The sequence below is a fragment of the Ochotona princeps genome, chromosome 24 (assembly GCF_030435755.1).
Source record: "Ochotona princeps isolate mOchPri1 chromosome 24, mOchPri1.hap1, whole genome shotgun sequence".
Taxonomy (NCBI): Eukaryota; Metazoa; Chordata; class Mammalia; order Lagomorpha; family Ochotonidae; genus Ochotona; species Ochotona princeps.
Genome location: NC_080855.1, coordinates 4,251,648 through 4,266,535, shown reverse-complemented (window position 1 = coordinate 4,266,535; position 14,888 = coordinate 4,251,648). Strand labels below are relative to the sequence as shown.

Genomic DNA, 14,888 nt, shown 5'->3' with positions numbered 1-14,888 from the left:
AAAAGCTGAGTAACAGACCTGCAGAAGAGGACCTGGGAGCACCCCGGGCTGGAACAGGAAGCTGGTATGCAAGCTGCTTGCTGCCCGGCTGCCCTTACCGCCCCACCCACTGTCACCACCACCAACCTCAGCTTCTTCCTGTTGGCCCAGAGACACGGTCTCAGGGTGGGCTGAGTCAGAGAAGCAGTGGAGTTGGAGACACCAGCTGAGAGTGGAGGGGTTGAAAGACATGGGTACCAGGGAATTCAGGAACCATCAGCTCCTATAGTTGGAGTCTCAGCCATCCCTGCCTCAGGACAATGATGGGAGATTAGAGACCCAGTGGCCTCAGCTGCAGGCTGTGGCCAGTCTCTGTCACTGACTTGCCTCCCAGTGCCTCTGGGGGAAGCCTGCAGCCACCTTATCCCAAAGCCTCGGCTTCCAGCCAGTACTGTCTATGAGCTTTGCTTCTAAGTGGACAGGCTGTGGGGCTGGGCAGATATCAGATAGCAGCGTTTCACACTGCGGGAGAGGGGCACCCAGCGATGAGGAGGAGTGACCGAGGGAAGGAGTGGGAAACTGGAATAAAGCAACACAAGGAGGCATTGCATTCATGAAGTAAGAACAGGCAGGAAACTTGAAAATGTTATCAGAAACTAAAAATAAATCAAAGCCTTAAATGTATAGAACAGTTGAAATGTAAAGCCAAAGTTATCTATCCGAGACATAGAATAAAAAGACATAGAACAAAAGATTGGAGAATAAGTCCAGGATGTGTGGAATCCTCAGCAGCCTTCCAGAAGGAATGAAGAGACAGGAAGTCAGAATGTTCCCCAGAGCGCATAGACCCAATTTTCCACATGGCTGGATTCCACTTAGTGTCCAGTCGTATACATGAAAAGCTGCCCAAACCGAGACAGCAGTAGGCAGTTCCAGAACGCAGGGACAAAGAGAACATACTACAGAAATAGAAAAAGGAAAATTCCCAAGAGAAGCAACAGTTGACTTATCTGGAGCAAAGCTAAGTGCCAGAGGCAGTGGGGCAGATTCTTGAAGATTCTGAGAAGCGGCGGCTCAGCAAAATACCAAGTGAGTGCCAAGAGAAGGGTAGTTTCAGACACGTGAGAACCCAAACTTGCCTCTTCCACATCATTTCTTAGGCCTTTTTTGGAGAATGATTCCCAGCAGAAAAGAGCTGGTGAAGCAGGGCTCTGGCGTAGGTGACCAGGCAGGCACCTGGCTGGCCCAGCGACAGTCAGGCCACACTGAGCCAGAGGTCAGAGTCCTGGCAGGAGCTTCTGCAGGAAGAAAGGGGACTGACGATTAGCTGACAGGTGCATTTGATAATACTGAGAGGCTGGGCCTCCTGCGGGACCCAAGGAGCGTGCGTGGAAACTTCGGCCAGTGCTTGCACAGCCAGGCAGGGGCAGGCTACTGGGACGCCAGCTAGTGCCAGGAGAAACGAGACGGCCTACTCTTAGCGGATTCCTTGTTTGAAGTAGCCAGAATTGACAAAGTCACAAGAAGCGGTTGACTTCTGGCTTACCTGAGAATTACGTAAGGATCGGGGAGGGGGAAAACGGTAGTACAGAGAGGTGAGTCCTCGCACCCTGCAGCGGGACACCAGCCGTTACTGACCCAGACTGAAGAAAACGGAAGGTTCAAACCTGTGACTGTGAGCGTGAGAAGGACAGTTTCTTTGCAGTAAGACCAGGGCTCATTTACAGCTGGTAGCTGTTGTCATTGTTTGATAAGCATTAGTGCTGTTCTTTTCCCTACTCCTAATTCAGCCCGGAGAAGCCTTATGTGCCTCTACAGAAGCTGGGCTCACGTGGTCGCCTACAAAGTGTGCAGGTCTGGGAAAGGGATCCAGAGACTCCAGCTGTCCACTTGAAGCTACTGATACTGTGTAGCTCCTTGTTTGTCCTCAGCACCATGGGAACCATCTCTGGTCTGTACTTCAGATACATTTTAACAAACACCCTAAGTAACTGTGCCTCTTTCAATTGGGGTTAACACTTGTCTCCGTGACTTTCTAGTGCATGGTGCCTTTGAAGGGAACCATGGGGCCCAGAGTTGGTATGACTGCACTGGCATCCCTTATGGGTGCCGGTTTGTGTCCTAGCTGCTCCACTTATGATGGCAGCTCCCTGCTGATTGCCTGGGAAAAGCAGACCATGATCTAAGTGCCCTGCTGCCCATGGGGGACACTGGCATGAACTCCTAGACCTAGCTGTTGTAGCCGTCTACGGAGTGAGCCAGCAGATGGACGAGCGCTATAACTCTTTCAAATAAATAAATCTTTTTTTTTTAAATAAATACCATGAATTTAAAAATGAAATTGGGGAGCCAGGGACTTTTTCTGTTCGTTTTTTGTTTTTTCTTTGAAACAAACTGTGACTACTTGTCCTTGCTATATGCATGGGGCCCTACCCCAAGTGCTTAGCAAATAACTCGGTCGCTAGAAACAAACGCCTGGCACCACTGTGAAAGAAGATTGCAAGCGGGTCTGTTTCCATTCCCCACACCCTCCCCCAGGACTTAGAGTAAAAACAATCTCCTGGGAATCTGTCGGCTTGCTAGCTGAAACACCACCCTCAATTATAAATGAGGCACGCAGGCAGCTGGTCATGTACCCGTGTTTCCTAACACTAGCATGACAGCCATTAGCAGTTCACTTAACTCCTTGGTCTGTGGTCCCTGCGGGCTGGGACTGGGTGGGGACGTGCTGGTCTGCTGCTGGCCCCAGTTATAGCAGGTTGTCAGCAGCCCCGGGGCAGCTGAGAGGGTGTCAGGACGTCGCACACCTTGCCACATGTTCCTCAGGTGAGGGAACAGACGCTCTGCGTGATTTCTAAGTCACCATCTATTTCCTCATAGCCTTGTACTGTCACACACATGGCTGTCCCCAGCCACCTGGAGACTGAATAGTAAGGTTATACGGTCTAATGGATGTCTCATTAATTAGTTTGTTTTGTCTGTCTGTTTTTCAGAATGTTATGGAACAGTTCAATCCTGGGCTACGCAATTTAATCAACCTAGGAAAAAACTATGAGAAAGCTGTCAGTGGTAAGTTTTTCTGTTTTTTACTTTTAATATAAAGTACAAAAAATCTATTTAGTAAATATCTGACTTACCATCTTGAACATTTAGTGTTTAAAACTGTGAAGTATCTTTAAGTGATAGAAGTTAATCTGTAGAACTTTGCAGTGATAGTGCCCCGTGACCTCAGCGCATCTGGAATGAGTTGAACGAATGATACCGAAGCTGCGGCAGATGGCATAAAAGCGTCAGGTCATGCTTTTGGACAGTTTGATCTTTGAAGTCACTGCCAGAAACATGCTTTCTGCTTTTTAAGCCAGATTATTTGCGAACTCAGAGTACATATAAAACAAACACTTAAAATACTCATTTTCTTGCCCGTGGGATGGTAGTCACATTGGGAAATGACCTTTTTAGCCTACATGGGAAAGCATCTGTGTCAGACGTTGGGCCTGCGTTCCGGCTTCCGCCCAAGTGCTTCATTCAGAACAGCTCAGTGATCTCGGGACCCGCAGGTGCCCTCAGCCACCCACCTCCCGCGTGCTCGCGCCAGTCGTTGTTGTGTTCTCTCCCCCGAGTTCAGACCCCCTGGTCTCCCTTGTCCCTGGCTCACCAGCTTCTCCAAATGACGCAGCTAGAAAGTTGAGTTCCCAGTGGTTTTAGACTCGAAGGCTGCAGGTCGAGTGTGGGTCTTCGGCTTATTCCCTGGTCCTCCCTCTCAAGTACCCTAGGTTTAGTTGCTCCCTGTTGTTGTTTTTAAAAATGAACCCGTGTAAAAAGAAAAAAACAAGGAGTGGAGAGTCTGAAGATGGCGTCTCTTCCAGCAAGGGATTACCTGATGCTGCAACAATCTGAAATATGTTGTTTTTTAAAATGATCACTTAAGCACCTTAACGTTTAGATGATCTTTTGGTATATGGTATGTGATAGAGAATTTGAAATTCCTTTAGTTTATGTTCTTTCTGGGTTTGATTAAAATTAAAGTTATCTTGAAAATTTGGGGGAAAAAAAAAAGAACCTGTATCCCAGGAAGGGGGTGTGCAGGCTGGTCTCTGGACCCTGGGTGAGAGTCAGTGGGCAGTGACCAGCCTGGCGACTTCATTCTGCATCTGTGTGCCTCAAGCCTGCTGCCTGTTCCTCCCTTTGCCCTCCAGCAGTGGCACTGCCTTGTGCAGGCACCACCCCTGCTCCTGGGGGCGAGAGCCTTGCCAGCTGCTTCGGCCCAAGGCCACAGAGTCATTGCTTTAGCTGTCCCTGGAAGGGAACCACTGTGACCTTGCTGGAATGCACCCGGCTGAGTTGTTCAGCTGCCACCTGTTGAGAAAGCTTCTCCCCCCCAAGAGCTTGCTCTCTAACCATCCTGGGGAAGGTTCTCTGCCTCATCAGGTCCTGGAAGTACTTTGGCCGAAGTCATTTTGACAAACCTAGATAAATTTGTGAGGTTGTTGGTGAGAATTGGGGGTAGAGAGGAGGATTGTGGACATGCGCTCACTCGACAGATGGGTTTAGGGCAGTGCGTGTGTTGCACAGACCAGCAGCAGAGCAGCCCCAACAGGGATGGTTGGCACGGATGGGAGCGTGGGAGGCCCTGCAGCTGAACGAGGTGACGCAGGCTTTCAGCAGGCAGTGCTACCTGTGGCGAGAGAAGACAGCACTCGGGGCAAGCCTCCAGCCCACCCCGGCATCTGGCTGGGGTGAGACATTTTCTCTCCACATGGGGCCTTTTTAGAGAGGCCAGACCCAGTCCCCACACAGTAACAGTGGGGTTCCCAGGAATACCCTGTGCACTTATCATGCCCCTGTGGGAGTCATGCTTGCTAATACCTGATTACTCAGAGCAAGTCACATGGCCAGAGCACACTTTGCTCTCCTCAGGGGGAATCTAGGAGCGGAATTCATCAGAGGTCGTTGCTGTGAAAATCTGCACGAATTTAGATGCAGCAGCTTGCACTGTGGGCAGTCAGAGGCCATTGGAAACTTATGAGAAAAAGAATAGCCTAATTAAACCATGCTTGCTTTTAAAGCATTTGTTTATCTTTATTTGAAAGGCAGATTTACACAGAAGAGACAGATTTTCTCTGCACGGGTTCACCCCGCAAGTGTCTGGGACAGCCAGAGTTGGGCCCATCCAGTGCCAATAGCCTTGAGTTTCTTCCAGGTCTTCCACGTGGGTGCAGGGGCCTGCAGACTTGAGCCATGCTCCACTGCTTTCCTGGACACATTCACAGGGAGCTGGATGGGAAGTGAAGCAGTCAGGACTCAAGCTGGCACCCATAAGGTGCCTGTTTACCTGCAGAGGCTTAACCTACAATGCCATGGTGCTGGCCCCTAAAACCATGTTATAAGGAAGACTTGGCTGAAGTAGGTAAATTCATTTGGATTAAATGGTTGACTATAAAGAGGCCGGCCCGATGACTCAGTTGGCTAATCCTCCACCTGCAAGCACTGGCATCTCATATGTTTGCCGGCTCATGTCCCAGCTGCTCCACTTCTCATTCAGCTTCCTGCCTGTGGTGTGAGAAGACCGAGAGGAAGATCTCATATCTGATGATTCACTTCCCAAGGGGCTACAACGGCCAGAGCTGTGCCGATCTGAAGCCGGGAGCATGGAACCTCTTCTGGGTGTCCCAAGCGAGTACAGGGTCCCAAGGCCTTGGGCCGTCCTCTACTACCTTCGCAGGCCACAAGCAGGGAGCTGGATGGGAAGTGGGGCTGCTGGGATTAGAACTGGCATCATATGGGATCCCGGCGTGTTCAATCTGAGGACTTTAGCAGCTAGGCTACACTGCACTGGGGCCAAAAAAATAAATTCTTTTTTTTTTTTTTTAAGATTTATTTATTTTTATTGGAAAGTCAGATATACAGAGAGGAGGAGAGACAGAGAGGAAGATCTTCCATCCGATGATTCACTCCCCAAGTGAGCGCAATGGCCGGTCCGAAGCCAGGAGCCAGGAACTTCTTCCAGGTCTCCCACACGGGTGCAGCATCCCGAGGCTTTGGGCCGTCCTCAACTGCTTTCCCAGGCCACAAGCAGGGAGCTGGATGGGAAGTGGAGCTGCCAGGGTTAGAACCGGCGCCCATATGGGATCCCGGTGCGTTCAAGGCGAGGACCTTAGCCGCTCGGCCATGCCGCTGGGCCCTAGAATAAATTATTTTTAAAAAATTGTTGACAATGAAAATAGAGAACTTAGGCTTTCATTCTTAAAATAATAGAAAATGTCTTGATGTGTTTGCAAAAGCAGGGCAAAGTCATGAAAACATTTTTTTTGTTGTTTAATCTGAATGAATTTTGTGTTTTTATTTGAATTCACCTGATCACAAAAACAAAGATGACTCTAAAAAGGTAGCATGGCTTTAAATGCCCGTCAACACTTAATGAAACGTTTCAATTTAACATGTGAAGGCAAACCAAACATTTGCTTAAATGTTGTGTAATCCTTCATGCCGTTCTCCTCTGATTGGCTCCCTGGCTTATCAGTGCTTTCCAGTTTAAAATCTTGGCACTAAACAGTCACATCTATTAACTTCACAGTTTACTGGCTAAACACCTTGTTTTAAATGGACTCACCTTCCCATTACCTCTCCCTGAGACCAGAGAGTCCAAAAAGCACACTGCTTGAGAACCGAGGGGAGCGCAGTGCCTTTGCTGGCTGCCTTCCTGTGGATGTTGGCACACCCCAGGGTACCTCCACCCTACCCCCTTAGCGAGAGCCCGATGCCCGTACCCACGGCTTCACGTGGCTCACTGGATGAGCCTCCCAGTAAGTTGAAGAGTCTTGTGTAAGTACTGCTTGTTGCTGCTGCTCGCCGTGCAGTCGCCCTTGGGTCAGCCGTGCTTTTACAGCACTACGGCAGAGTATTGCATTCCCTTTTCACGTATCCATAGTTAGTGAAGAATTTGACTCTTAGGATATTTTTAAAACTATTATAAATGCTAAAGTAACCTTCCATGGAAACATGACTTTTTGGGCCTATAGTGCCTTGAGCTGTGCCTGTACGTGAAATGCACCTTTAAAAATGATACCTATGTAAATCTAGGTTGGGTAGCTGGCAGTGGTCTGTGGTTTCCTGTCAGTGGCAGGAAGGGGCTGGGCACGGGGCTCTTTCAGGCTCCAAATCCTACGGTCTCCAGAGTGATAGGGAAGTCTGCTTTCCGTGAAGGACACCCACCTTGGAGTAAAATAAAGTCAGTGTGTTTCTCCGGAATCACATTGACCAGGTCAGCTTTTGTCCAGTACCCACAGTGTCCTCCACAAGTTCATGGTTAAGCGGGAGGAGCTGGTGGTCTGAGGTGCCAGCACTGCCCATCCAGGGCTTCCCTTGGAAGGTGCTCTGGTGGGGGCAGATGTGTTTCTGGAAGAAAGTGTCTGTGTTGCTTCCCGCTGTCCCTGTCGGAGTGCTGACTTTGTGTGTCACTTTTCCCATCCAGCCATGATCCTGGCAGGAAAAGCCTACTACGATGGAGTGGCCAAGATTGGAGAGATTGCCACCGGGTCTCCCGTGTCCACCGAGCTGGGTGAGCTGACCCATCTGCCATGCGTCATCCCACCAACCTTGAGGAGGAGGATGTGTGAGGTGGCCAGAGGCCGGGCTGGAGAGGAGGGCTGGCCCAGCACCCTGGGGTTTTAGTTCCTTCTGGTTGGTCTGCGTACAGGCCTCCTCGGAGAGCTGGCCAGGCTAGGCCAGGCTTGGCCTCCGCCTCGTGCCCTCTACCTTGGATCCCCAGGTCCCCAAGGGGAGCCTGACCTGCATCTTACCCGGAGGAGGGGGCAGCTTGGCCTGCAGACGGTGGCAGGAGCTGTTGCTGTGACTCACCTTGTGGCAGACCTAGTTCCTTCACGTTATGCTCTTGGCTCCCGTGCTCCCCACTTGCTTTCACTTGAGATTTTCCGGTTTTGCTGGTATGAATCGTTCTCCTGTGCAGGCACAGGGCAGCCACACCCTGGCAGCGGCGGCAGCAGAGGAGAGCTGGTTTCTATTTACAGAGACGCCGCTCGGTTGCCATCTCCTGGGGCGAGGGCGGGGGCCGCTGGTTTAATAGCCCCACACATCACCCCCTCACCTTTAAAACTTGGTGAATATGTTTTCTTGTACCAAGGGTACAACTTCTGGCTTAAAACCACTTGTCATAATTTGAAAGGTTCAGAAAAGCCAGAGGAGGTTGTTTTTAGGGAGAATTGCATACCTCTGCTGGCGAAAGGTGGGCAGGGGAAGCCGAGGAGGGCCATGGCATCAGCTTGCCAAGTCACAGCATCGCCTGTCTTGAGGGCTCACGCCAGGCAGGGAGGGGCGGGGCTCTGTGGCCTGGCCTGCTGCTGTTCATCCGGTCAACCACAGGCTGAGGTCGTGTTGAAATCCTGACTTGTGCTCCGGCTGGTGCCATAAACTGTGTGTCCTGGGGAAGACTGAGCTCAGTTGTAAGCTCCATGAGGGTGTGGCGGGGTGGGGATGCAACAAGGCTGCCTGCTTAGATGGGAGCAGATGGCAAACCTTAGGACCTGGGGGGAGCAGCTGTGTTGATTATAGCGTTCCCCAAATCAGATTAAATTAAAAAGAAACATCGTGTTTGTGTCAACATCAGGGCAAAAGTGTGCCCCTTCCATGAAAACATGTGGTTGCTGATTCACTGTCATCCAGTTTGCCGGTTCTGTGTTTTATGGGTCTTGCCACTATTTAAATAAAACTCCTGTTCCACACCTTACTTTATTCAGCTGTGAGTTCGTAAAGTTGAATCATCTATTTCCACAGCAACAGTGAGGTTATAAACACAAACTTAAGACTCTGGTCTCAGTGAGGAAGGTGTGTTGCTGCTTACAGTCTCCCTTTGTGTGGAGATGTGTTTCATCCAGAGGGACTGGAAATAACTTCGCCTTCAGGTTGTGTTCAGCATTGTCCTTTCACGTCTACGCACTGTCCCAGAGTTGCTGACTTCTGGTTGTTCACAGCTATTCTGTAAAGCTTACTTTTAGAGTTCCAATATCAATTTCTACAGTTTCCTCCAGTTTTACTTTGGTGTTAACATTCTGATTAAAATAGCATCCCCTATAAAATGCTACCCTGTGTCTGTTTCGAGTTCTTATATGGAATGATAGTGGACAGGTCATTGGAAAGAATGAAAAGACCAAAGGTAGAATGTATCCTTCTCATTTTCAAAGGCATACTTAGCTGCCTGTTGATACTGGTATGTATGTATGTATGTATTTTTAAGGATTTCTCTATTTTTTATTGGAAGGCAGATTTATAGAGAGAAGGAGAGACAGAAAGGTCTTCCATCCACTGGTTCACTCCCCAAATGGCTGCAACTGCCGGAGCTGAGCCAATGCAAAGCCAGGAGCCAGGAGCTTCTTCCAGGTTTCCCACGTGGGTGCAGGGTCCTAAGGCATTGGGCCGTCCTCGACTGCTTTCCCAGGCCACAGGCAGGGAGCTGGATGGGAAGTGGAAGAACCTAGATACAAACTGGCACCCATATAGGATTCTGGCACTTAAACAGGGAGGATCAGCCAATAGAGCCATTGTTCCAGGCCCGATATTGGTCTTTATAACCTAAGTATAAAACTTGTTATAAATTTCATATAAGACACGATAATACTGTTTATGTGAAAATCATGCGATGCTTCAAAATATATATTTTATGTGTGATTTAGATTGGTTTCTTTTAGGCTACAGTAATACTGTTGTTGATTTTAGTATCAAATATTCCCATTTTATTTATTAATGAGTTAGAAATTCCCATCCCCCAGTTCACTCCCCAGATGCTCACAGCAGCTGAGAAGTGGCTGCACAGAAGCCAGGATCCTGAGACTCTGGGAGTCTGCTTTGTGGGTGGCAGGACCCGGTGAGCCGATCCCCACATGGTGCGTATTCAACAGGAAGCTGAAATCAGATCGGAGCTAGAGCAAAGTCCAGGCCCTCCCGATGCCGGGGTTTACAGTCAGACACCCCCCTCTGGCGTCCAGCTGGCCTGTGGCTATGTGAGCAATTCAGGCTGTTTTTGCCCAAAACTCACAAAATACTCAACTGACACCGTGTTAAGCCATTGCCATGCTTGTTCCTCAGTTGTGGGCCAGGAGAGGTGAGTTCCCAGCTGGCTAGTCCGTCTTTACTGGGGACCCAGGTTCCTCTTTGCTTATCTTCATGCTCATTTCCTCATGGTTCCAAGGCGTCTGGCAGTCTGGGGATAGCTTCCTCTCTTTCTGTTTCCAAGGGCACTGTCTTCCCGGCCGTCCCCTTCTGCCTAGCGCCCTAGCACATGGCTCCTGGTGCGCCCTGATCCTGGTTAGATCCGGCCATGCCTCAGCTGCCAGGAAGGCTTCCCTGGCATGACCAGCCAAAGAATGCAGAGGAACAGGGGTGCAGCTGTTGGGACCCGGCCTGATGACAGCCCCTCACCAGATGTCTGGCATTGAAGGGCTGGTGTCAATAGCTGGCAGGGGTACTGAAGGGCCTGTACAGTGTGCTCACAGCTGTGCCGGGTGTGTGCAGGATGCCTCTGCGTTTGGCATGTGTGTCTCCTTCCCTGTGGAGCGTCTTTCTTCCCTGTGGGCTGGTGCGCGGTCTAGAAGCAGGTGCATACTTCAAACTCCATGCATTGTTTCTCTGGGAAAAGGAAAGCCTGTGTGGTCCTCTGAAGCCTGCATACCAGCCTTATTTATAACAGCCTGATCAACATATCGTTCATACATAGTTCACCTATTTAAAATGTGACTTTCAGTGTTGGCATATTCACAAGCTGTGCAAAAAGCAGAAAGGACCACAGGTGACAATGCGGGATCCTCACAGTGAGGATCTCAAGAAGGAGGTGAAATGTCCCCAGCAAGCCCAGCTGGTGGAGTGATGGGTGGTCAGCAGGCCGCTGGGAGGGGCGGCTTCACCTGGGTCCCGGCCTCAAACACTGATTTTCTGGATTAGGGATGTTGGAAGTCATGGCTGGTGACAGACGCTTAACCTTTATTTTTCCCCCTAAAGATTTATTTCATTTTTATTGGAAAGTCAAATATACAGAGAGGAAGAGAAACATAGAGGAAGATCCTTCGTCTGTTGACTCACTCCCCAAGGGCTACAATGGCCAGATCTGTGCCGATCTGAAGGCAGGAGCCTGGAGCCTCTACTGGGCATCCCAGGCGAGTGCAGGGTCCCAAGATTTTGGGCTGTCCTCTACTGTCTTCGCAGGCCACAAGCAGGGAGCTGGATGGGAAGCGGGGCCGCTGGGTTTAGCACCAGTGCCCATATGGGTGGAATCCTGGTGCATGCAAGGCGAGGACCTCAGCTACTTGGCTGCTGCGCAGGGCCTGACACTAAACCTTCTTGCTGATGGGCTTCTAGGCAGAAGGTCCCGTCTCAGGAAGGTCTACTGCTGCAGATCTTGGGTAGGATGGTAGGGCCAGACCTGCTGCCTGGCTCCCGGGATGCTCAGGCATTTGTGGCTGCCGTCACCTGTCACCTTGGGCAGTGCTTCCCTGGGTGAGAGGTCTGGTCACGCCTGTGGGCAGGGCCACACCCTGGAGTTGTTGGAAGATGAGGTGGGATCAAGTGCCCGTGACATTCAGCCCATCGAGGGCTGTGAGGAGGCTTCTTCGTTGCCACTTCATGTAGTCACAAATCTTTGAGAGCTCAGTAAAACAGCGCCAGGTTCCTCATTTACCTTCTCCTTGTCCATAAAGTAGGTCATACAAGCTGATAAGAACATCCATTTCTTCTTGATTACTCATGAACCGGTTACTGTACTTGCTTCTCTCCATTGTGTCTTTGTTTCGTGAACCATTCCTGTTATCTTCACTTTCTTCCTTCTGTTCTTGTGATTGCTGTGTTATTTCTAAGATGGTACATTTGGTTCATTAATATTAGATACAGGCAGTTTCAGTTTTGCACAGTAATGGAACCATTAAAATGACTGTGTAAGTCTTTTTAATATTCCATAGGAAAAATTAATGAGTGTCCCACAACCTTTAAAAATATTTGAGCATTAAAAAGTCTCTTACTGTCCATGTGGGGAAATGAAAAAGTGGTAAAGCTAATATTTATTTAGCATGCTGTAATTTTAAAGCATTCAAACAACGTTGAGAACTAAAGTTCTTAGTTAATAAAGGATTTGTCAAGACTAGCTTCAGTAGCACCTGCCGCCTCTTCGGATAGCTCAGTACTGAGTGTCTGCCGTGCTGTCGCGGAGCACCATGCTCCTCGCCCCATCTGAATCTGTCCAGAGATGGAAGGCAAGCACTCACTCTCTCCTGGTGTACTCTCGGGTGCCTGGTGGTTTCCCATATGCCATCCTCCACTCCAACTCCATTCCGACAGTACCCGGGGGTGCAGCAGATGACCTCCAGGGGGGGCTTGGTCCCTCCGCATTCCCCTTTCTGCAGGTGCCCCTGAGAGGTTGTCACTGTGCTTCTGTCCATGGTGAGCAGTGGGGGTTGTGAATCAGGGGAACTCTTTGGGTTTGTTGGAAGGGAGTGTGAAGGACACTCAGGAAGAGCTGCCCAGCCGGGCAGGGTGATGTGGGAGGGCCAGGAGCCCCTCTTGGGGTTCCAGGACCCAGTGGCTCCCCAGAACCAGTCCCTTGGGGATTCTGTGCGTGTTCTCTAGTGTGCTTGATTGAATCACTGGTTCCCTTGGTGGGGAGGGGTTGAAAGTGCTAGACCCTTAGGCTACCAGTCCCTGTCCTAGGTCTCTCATTAGCAAACCAGAAAATCACTTTGGAGAAAGAGATGCCAGGGTTTTAGGAGCTGCATGTCCAAAGACAGGACAGAGTTCAAATATATGTTTCACAATACCACATCTGCTTCCAGCATATTACCCTCTGTGATTTCAGCATTGCATAACTTGTTGTGGGAGTCCTGCAGCCTTGCTGGCGGTCAAGGTTGTCCAGTCTGTTGTAATACCTTCGCATCCACATGTCCATGTTCACAGGAAGAGCTCTCCTGGGGTTTGGCTTCAGACGCATTAACTCTGCTAGTGCAGCTCAATGGTGTTGTTTTCAAATTGTGATGTTGGTGTGTCCTGTTACTTAAATACTTACTTTCTATCAACACTTTTGTATTTTTCATTGTAACTATTGTACATGTTTTTATAGACACATTTTTTAGATGTAGTGTGTTCCTGGATTTGATTATGCATTTTTTTAAGCCTTCATTTATTAGATAAAGTTTTAGTGACAGACATCATTGTGCTGGTTCTCCCCCAAACAGCTACAGCAGTCGGAGCTGGCTAGGCCAGGCCAAAAGCAGGGTCCCGGGTTCTCAGACCACCCCCCACTGCCTTCCTAGGCACGTGAGCAAGATGTTGCTGCAAGACGGCATGGGGTTGAGATGCTGGGCAGACGAGCAGCTGCCCAACTGCTGGGTCACCAGCCTGGAAAAGGGACTTTGCATTTTCGATTTTCCAGTTACTTGTCCCTTTGAGTTTTTAATTTTAAATTTTTACTTATTTCCTTTGGAAAGGCAGTTACAGAGAAGGAAACAGAGAAAGATCTTCCATCCGCTGCTTTTCACTCCCCAAGTAGCCACAACAACCAGAGTTGAACTCTTCCGACACCAGGAGCCACTCCCGGGTCTCCCACATGGGTGCAGGGCCCCAGGGGATTTGGGCCGTTCTCTACTGCTTTCCCAAGCTACAAGCTGGGAGTTGTAAATCTGACTTTCCAATTAAAAAAAAATCCTAAAAAATAAAGATACTAATTTGTTGGGAAGAGTGACAAGAGACGGAACAATCTTCTCTCCTCAGCAGCGTGTGAGGCTGGGCCAGGCTAAAGCCAGGAGCCAGACTCCCGCCGGCTCTCCCATCACAGTGCAAGGAGTGGAATCTCGAGCCGTTGCCTGCCAACCTCCCGGGGACGTTGGCAGGAAGTAGAACAGCTGTGGGATAGGAAACATAGGCCCATGCCAGTTAATCACCTTGGTTATATTGGACACTTGGTGTAAGTGAAATGATGCAACATACAGGGTTTTTTTTTGTGACAGTTTCTTTCACTTGGTGTTGCAAGTTCCGGTTCACTTATGTTGTCTGTCAACAATGCATGCCCTTTAGGGGTGGGGAGCACTCCACCCCATAGATATGCAGCAGTTGGCTCATGCGTGTGTCAGCGAAGGATGTTTAGGTTATTTCCACCTTTAGGCTGTTAAAAAGAGATGTTGCCATGGGCATGTGTGTATCCGTGCGGCTTTCCTTGGCTGGGCCATGTCCTCGGGAGGGGTTGTGCTGCCTTGTGGGAGGACCTTCAACTCAGCCCTCTGAAGAGGCCGTACTGTCCTCACGCGACCGCACCGTTTGCCTTCCGGTGCACAGCGCTCGGCGCTCCAGGTGCCCTGCCTTCCCGTCAGAGCTTGCCGTCGCTAGGGCTGTTTTATGCTGTCTTACAGCCATCCTAGTCAGCATGAAGGGGCGCATCACTTGGGCTGTCATTCACATCTCCTGAATGACTGATGGCGTTGAACATCTTTTCATATTCTTACTGGTCATTTTCAGTGCCTTTGCCTATTTTTTATTCAGTTATTTGTCTTTCTGTTAGAATTTGCAAAGAAGTTCAGAAGTTTCCTTTGTAAAAAAAGATTGGGGTAGAAAGGGTAGAAATTGGTGTCTGGCGCTGTGGCTCAACAGACTAAGCCTCCGCCTGCTAGCTCTGGCATAAAAACATCCTTTTTTTTTTTTTTCAAGATTTAGTTTTATTTATTTGAAAGGCAGAATTACAGAGAGACGGTGACAGACACACATCTTTGGTGATTTTGGCCACAATGGCTGGAAAGAGTTCTTGGAACTCCATCTGGATCTCCCATATGGGTGTCAGGGGCCAAAATACTTGGGCCATCTTCAGCTGCTTTCCCAGGAGCATCAAAATAAATAAACCTTAACAAAATTATTTTGTCATTTATACA

At 49.4% G+C, this 14,888-nt stretch overlaps 1 protein-coding gene across 2 annotated transcripts in view; it reads left to right on the top strand.

The window, feature by feature from the left end:
• Positions 1-14,888, top strand: part of BAIAP2L1 (BAR/IMD domain containing adaptor protein 2 like 1) — an 80,461-nt gene that overhangs the window by 22,181 nt on the left and 43,392 nt on the right. For both annotated transcript variants that reach the window (XM_012930993.2, XM_058680301.1), the window contains exons 2-3: positions 2,973-3,048; positions 7,451-7,537. In XM_012930993.2, the coding sequence (XP_012786447.2) occupies positions 2,973-3,048; positions 7,451-7,537 (163 nt within the window). The remainder of the gene's footprint in view (positions 1-2,972; positions 3,049-7,450; positions 7,538-14,888) is intronic.